Source organism: Trichomycterus rosablanca, chromosome 22 (assembly GCF_030014385.1).
Source record: "Trichomycterus rosablanca isolate fTriRos1 chromosome 22, fTriRos1.hap1, whole genome shotgun sequence".
NCBI classification, from domain to species: Eukaryota; Metazoa; Chordata; class Actinopteri; order Siluriformes; family Trichomycteridae; genus Trichomycterus; species Trichomycterus rosablanca.
In genome coordinates this window covers 9963347-9970298 of record NC_086009.1, presented here as the reverse complement: position 1 = coordinate 9970298, position 6952 = coordinate 9963347, and the positions used below count along the sequence as shown (strand labels likewise).

At 41.5% G+C, this 6952-nt stretch overlaps 1 protein-coding gene across 1 annotated transcript; it reads right to left on the bottom strand.

Annotated features, from left to right (window-relative positions):
• Window positions 1–2295: 2295 nt before the first annotated feature.
• Window positions 2296–4148, bottom strand: LOC134300318 (neurexophilin-1). The gene is made up of 2 exons (XM_062985037.1): window positions 4107–4148; window positions 2296–3258 (listed from the first exon to the last, which is right to left on the bottom strand). The coding sequence occupies exons 1-2, from the start codon at window positions 4146–4148 to the stop codon at window positions 2464–2466; spliced, it is 837 nt and encodes a 278-aa protein (XP_062841107.1). The 3' UTR covers window positions 2296–2463.
• Between the last annotated feature and the right edge of the window lie 2804 nt (window positions 4149–6952).

Sequence of the window (6952 nt, the reverse complement as noted above, 5' to 3'; positions counted from 1 at the left end):
TGTGACCACTGATGAAGGTCTAGAAGATGACCAACTCAAACAGCAGCAATAGATGAGCGATCGTCTCTGACTTTACATCTACAAGGTGGACCAACTAAGTAGGAGTGTCTAATAGAGTGGACAGTGAGTGGACACGGTATTTAAAAACTCCAGCAGCGCTGCTGTGTCTGATCCACTCATACCAGCACAACACACACTAACACACCACCACCATGTCAGTGTCACTGCAGTGCCGAGAATGATCCACCACCTAAATAATACCTGCTCTGTGGGGGTCCTGATCATTGAAGAACAGGGTAGAGAACATGTAGAGAAACAGATGGACTACAGTCAGTAATTACTGTATGACTGAGTAGCTGGTGTTGTGATAATTCAATTTTCACCCCTGTGCTTTCATTTTATTGTTTCCTACTTTTCTCTGTGGTCATGCAGTTTGCTGCATGGCCATCTGACCGTTCTGAAGTACGCCGGGGACAGCAGAGGCGTATGTCTCTGTTGTGCAGCTGTTTCTTTTCTGAGCAAACGTATGGAGTATTAATGCGCTCATCTTTCTGTTCTACTGCTTCACCACTTTGGTCCTTTTGTTTCTTTCATTAATTAATGTTATTTCGGGTGCATTTCCATTATAGTTTCAATTTTCCTTGTGACCAAAGCTCAGATCTTTATGGTTGACTATATTTAGCATTTCATGGCAGTTTTAAACTCTGTGTAATGGGCAACAGCTGCAGTAAACAAAATCCTAATGCACAACACGATGTGGAAGCAGATGGGTATCGAAGTTTCATCTTTACACATCTAGCATAATTTTTTTAGGGTAAGAACTACATATAGCTGAAATGCTTTTTTTAGCCTTTGCATAGCAGGTGTATGGTTACACTCTGTGCTATGGTTACACCAGAAACTTGGTGTCAGAATTGATTTGAGAAATCAGTAACATCAGAATCATGTCTATCTGCCTTGCCAGTGATGGCTAGCAGGGGCCATCGAGGTGCAAATGACTGTCTGTGGTGGTCTCTTTAATCAGACAGTCTCTGCGCCTCATCAGTGGTAATGCGCTGCACCTGGGAGATCTTTCAAAACTATTCTTGTTGGGCTTTTGCTTACTGGATCATTGGATTTTCTCTATGACACCTAAATACAACTGTAATGCTTTCTTAGCCTTTGCATAACCGGTGTATGGTTACACTCGGTGCTATGGTTACACCAGAAACTTGGCATCAGAATTGGTTGCTAACTGGTGGAATATGAGATAACAGACAATAGTGCACAATCTCAAATGCAGAGTATATTTTTACCGTTTATTCTAGTGCTCCAAAGCATCTTGTTACACCGACCAGGCATAACATTATGACTACTGACAGGTGAAATGAAGTGTTTATTCTCAAAGTTGTTGTGTTAAAAGCAGGGAAAAAGATCAAGCGTAAGGATTTGAGCGAGTTTGACAAGGGCCAAATTGTGATGGCTAGACGACTGGGTCAGAGCATCTCCAAAACTGCAGCTCTTGTGGGTGTTTCTGGTCTGCAGTGGTCAGTATCTATCAAAAGTGGTCCAAGGAAGGAACAGTGGTAAACCGGCGACAGGGTCATGGGCGGCCAAGGCTTATTGATCAAACTGCTGAAGAAGTTAATGCTGGTTCGGATAGAAAGGTGTCAGAATACACAGTGCATCGCAGCTTGTTGCGTATGGGGCTGCATTGCAGCAGACCAGTCAGTTAGGAAGGTGCTCATAATGTTATGTCTGATCGGTGTATATTGCTACGGAGTAATTTAAACTCTGCTTGGGTCATATTGTCATATATTATTTTGTAGCTTTCTGTGTTTTGCTATGTAAAAGATATGCTATTAAATGCTCAGCAAAGCAAAGTACTTGTACAGTTGTTGATTACAGTATTTGTTTTTCCAAATTTGAACTCATGTAGCTTCCCTCCTGAAATTAAGCTGACAAAAACCTGGTGTGACCACAGCTTATGGAAATCAACATCAACAGTTACCCATATTATTCGTGACTGTTTGGAAATGTACATACAGATACAGGTATTTCGCCTTGATGTAGGGTTGATAACACTGGTGGGTGTTGCCTGTCAGCACAGCCTCGCATTAGCGAACACTCTCATCTGCATAACCGTGCTGGAGTGCTTGATTTGCATATGTTGATCTTTGCAGTCACATTTGTCAGGGTTTTTAAAAGTTTCTTAAGAGTTTTATCACTGAGGCAAATACTTTACATTTACCCTGGGGATACTACAGATGATCAAATACAATCCATGGAAAGAAAATCCCTCGAAAACAGGTTGCTTCTCTACGATTCCCTACAATGACAGCAAATTATGCAGTTCCTTCTGATATACACATGCCCCGCATCCACAGTCTTAACCACACTATTTTACCATGCTGTCTTCTTTACACTCCTCATGTCTTCTCAGAACTCACTTCTGTCTTACTGCCCTCTTTTCCATTCCCCCGTCTATCCAGACGGCAGGTATGGCATCTCGTTGTGATAGTTGTAGTCTGGACAAACCTTCTGCACCAACCTGTAGTCTGTGCTGTAGAAGGAGATGTAGATGCAGATGACCTTGAAGGGCTTGGAACAGATCCAGGATACATGGCTCTGGGTCTGCTCCTGGAAACAGGTCTTGGATGGGTCATAGTTGCACAGCGAGGTGCGCTTGCTGCGGTCCACCTTCTCATAGTCCACTCGGCAGTTGAAGATCTTGGATTCCTTTGGGTACACTACACTCTGGCGCTCCAGGTCAAACTCCACTGCCTTTACAGGGGGCACCAGGCTGACCGAGATGTTGCCCTGGCCTGTAGAGTTGTGGCGGAAGTAGACGCTGAATGTCCCGTTTCCGTGATCCACAATCTTGCCAGTTATGAGCAGGTTAAGGCGCACGGTCTTGATGTTGGAGTAGAAGTCACCCCAGCCGAACATCTTTTTAAATTTTCCAGTCTTCACGACCGGTCGTCGCTTGACACGAGAGCCCCCTAAGGCATCAGCATCAGAGGTAGTGTCAGGCTTGAGGAGGTCACTACCCAACATCTCCCAGAATTCCTGTTTGGGAAAGGGGACAGGTGAGCGGTAGGGCAGTTCTATTGCTGACACATTGGCCGGACGACCTTTACTGTTCTGTACCCAGCGACTGAAGGGTGACGTAGAGCCCTGACCACCTAGAACACCCAGAGTCTTTGAGGGTTCTGCAAGGGATGAGGACTTAGACATCATAGAAGAGGAGGAGTGTCGATCTTCCTTTCCCAGAACCAACTATAGACATAGAAAGAGAAGAGATGTCATGGGATTGCAAGAGAGAATGAGAATTATGATTGGTAGGAGAATATGATTGGTGAGAAAAATGAGAAAAAAAGTCTAATTAGTTTTAAATATCATTGCAAATACAATTCATAATAGATTTATTCTGAATGAATGCATTATTGTTATGAACAAATCATTGATAAAGCACCTAGGATTCTATCTAAGGTGCTTTAAAACACTCCTTTTACAGCACCTTGCCTTAGAATTTACAACCACAAATCAGAAAAGGTTGGAACAGTATGTAAAATCCTTACATTTACTTTTACTTTTATTTAATTGCAGACAGTTTGAACCCAAGATATTTCATGTTTTGTCTGCTCAACTTCATTTCATTTGTTAATATACCTCCATTCCTGCATTTCTGGCCTGCAACACATTCCAAAAAAAGTTGGGACTGGGGCAATTTAGGGCTAATAATTAGGTGAAAAAACTTTAGTTTGATCTCCACACAACAAATGTGTGAGAAAATGATTGAAATGTTTATAAACAATGTACCACAAAGAAAGATTGGAAGGGATTTGCATATTTCTCCCTCTACAGTGCATAATATCATTAAATGATTTAAGGAATCGGGAGGAATTTCAGTGCGTAAAGGCCAAGGGAGCAAGCTTAAGCTGAACACCTGTGATCTTCGATCCCTCAGACGGCACTGCATCAAGAACCGCCACTCAACAATAGCTGATATAACCACATGGGTGAGGGATTACTTTGGCAAACCTTTGTCAAGCACTACAATACAGAGTTACATGCACAAATGCCACTTAAAACTTTACTGTGCAAAAAAGAAGCCTTATGTTAACCATGTCCTGAAGCGGCGTCGGCTTCTCTGAGCTCGGAGGCATCTAGGTTGGACCAACACACAATTGAAACGTGTATTGTGATTAGATCAATCAGCATTCCAGGCCTTTTTTGGAAAAATATGGACGCCATGTGCTCCAGACCAAAGATGGAAAGGATCATCCAGACTGTTATCAGCAACAAGTCCAAAAGCCAGGGTCTGTCATGGTATGGGGCTGTGTCAGTGCCCTTGGCAAAGGTAATTTACACTTCTGTGATGCAGCATTAATGCAGAAAAGTACATTGAGATGTTAGAGCAACATATGCTGCCTTCAAGACGTCATCTTTTCCAGGGACGTCCATGCATTTTTCAACAAGACAATGCAAAACCACATGCTGCACACATTACAAAGGCATGGCTGCGGAAGAAGAGGGTACGAGTACTGGACTGGCCCACCTGCAGTCCTGACCTGTCCCCATTAGAAAATATGTTGAGAATTGTGAATAGAAAAATGCGACAACGATGAGCCTGTACTGTTGCACATCTTAAAACGTGTTTACAGGAAGAATGAGACAAAATAAAAGCTGAAACACTAAATCACTTTTAACGTGCCAAAACGTCTTTTAAGTGTGGTGAAAAAATGTGAAAGAATTTTTTTGGAATGTGTTGCAGGCCTAAAATGCAGGAATGGATGTTTATTAATAAATGAAATGAAGTTGACCAGACAAAACATGAAATATCTCAGGTTCATCCTGTCTGCAATAAGATCCAATCAAAGTAAATGCATTTTTTATGCTGTCCCAACTTTTTGTGATTTGGGGTTGTACATAAATATACTGTTATAATGAGAAAAATATCACAGGGCTTAAATACAAGTTTCCATGCAACAGAATCTAATAATCATTTAAATGAGCAATGCTTATACTTTACAATAAAATTCATTTCATACTTTGTGTTTTATAGATAAGATTAAACTTTATTCATCCCCAAGGAAACTCTTACAATTGATTATTCCTGTCTGGCAGCTGGATGTGTATTAACCAGCTGTTCCCTTATGCTCATATGTTCATAAAAGGTTTTCAGCAAGGCCATAGCCAACAGTGGAACACTGCATTTCTACATATTAGGATGACGGGTCCCTCCAATATACACCGATCAGCCATAACATTAAAACCACCTGCTTGTTTCTACACTCACTGTCCATTTTATCAGCTCCACTTACCACATAGGAGCACTTTGTAGCTCTACAATTACTGACTGTAGTCCATCTGTTTCTCTACATACTTTGTTAGCCCCCTTTTATGCTGTTCTTCAATGGTCAGGACTCTCCCAGGACCACTACAGAGCAGGTATTATTTAGGTGGTGGATCATTCTCAGCACTGCAGTGACACTGACATGGTGGTGGTGTGTTAGTGTGTGTTGTGTTAGTATAAGTGGATCAGACACAGAGTTTTTAAACACCTCACTGTCACTGCTGCACTGAGAATAGTCCACCAATGTCTAATAGAGTGGACAGTGAGTGGACACGGTATTTAAAAACTCCAGCAGTGCTGCTGTTTCTGATCCACTCATACCAGCACAACACACACTAACACACCACCACCATGTCAGTGTCACTGCAGTGCTGAGAATGATCCACCACCTAAATAATACCTGCTCTGTGGTGGTCCGGTGGGGGTCCTGACCATGAAGAACAGGGTGAAAGCAGAATAAAAAGCATGCAGAGAAACAGATGGACTACAGTTAGTATGTGCTTCTATATGGTAAGTGGGGCTGATAAAATGGACAGTGAGTGTAGAAACTAGGAGGTGGTTTTAATGTTATGGCTGATTAGTGTATATAGTGATTATGGCCTTGACTTAATGTGACATCTTGGGTTATTTTCTCAGACATTTAAGAGACAGTTAACATTGAATAATCAAATTATGAATGCAAAACAATAAGCCCTAAGGTGTTCGGTAATATTTGTTTGATAGAAGAGGCCCTTAAGTATATTATTGGCTTTTTTTGAGGGAAGTGGGAAAAGAAGAAAAGGAGGGGACAAACAATACTTGTAAGCTCTTGAAGGTCATGAGAAAACAGCAGAGGTGTTTGTTATTCCAGGTAATAAAGAATAAAAGCAAAATGAGAGTCAATGAATCACATTATGTTCATGATACATTTCCAAATTCACCCCTGTGGGATAATAAAAGTCTATTTTATATTATAAAGAGGGTTTTTAGTTTAAATATTTTAACTTTTTTTTACTTTTAAAGGTCTACCTAAAACCATTCCTATTCACCAGTGTGAGTCACATACTGCTTGTTGCCAGAGAGGGAATAACATATTAAAGCACTCAAATTAATCACTGTTGTGTTCCTATTTGTTTGTTTATAGCAAATTGCATACAGTTATACAGTATACACCGATGAGGCATAACATTATGACCACTCTCCTAATATTGTGTTGGTCCCCTTTTGCTGCCAAAACAACCCTGCAACTGTAATGCACTGTGTATTCTGACACCTTTCTATCAAAACCAGCATTAACTTCTTCAGCAATTTGAGCTACAGTAGCTCGTCTGTTGGATCGGACCATATGGGCCAGCCTTCGCTCCTCACGTTCATCCATGAGCCTTGGCCGCTTATGACCCTGTCACAGGTTTACCACTGTTCCTTCCTTGAACCACTTCTGATAGATACTGACCACTGCAGACCGGGAACACCCCACCAGAGCTGCAGTTTTGGAGATGCTCTGACCCAGTCGTCTAGCCATCACAATTTGGCCCTTGTCAAACTCACTCTAATTCTTACGCTTGTCCATTTTTCCTGCTTCTAACACATCAACTTTGAGGATAAAATGTTCACTTGCTGCCTAATATATACCCA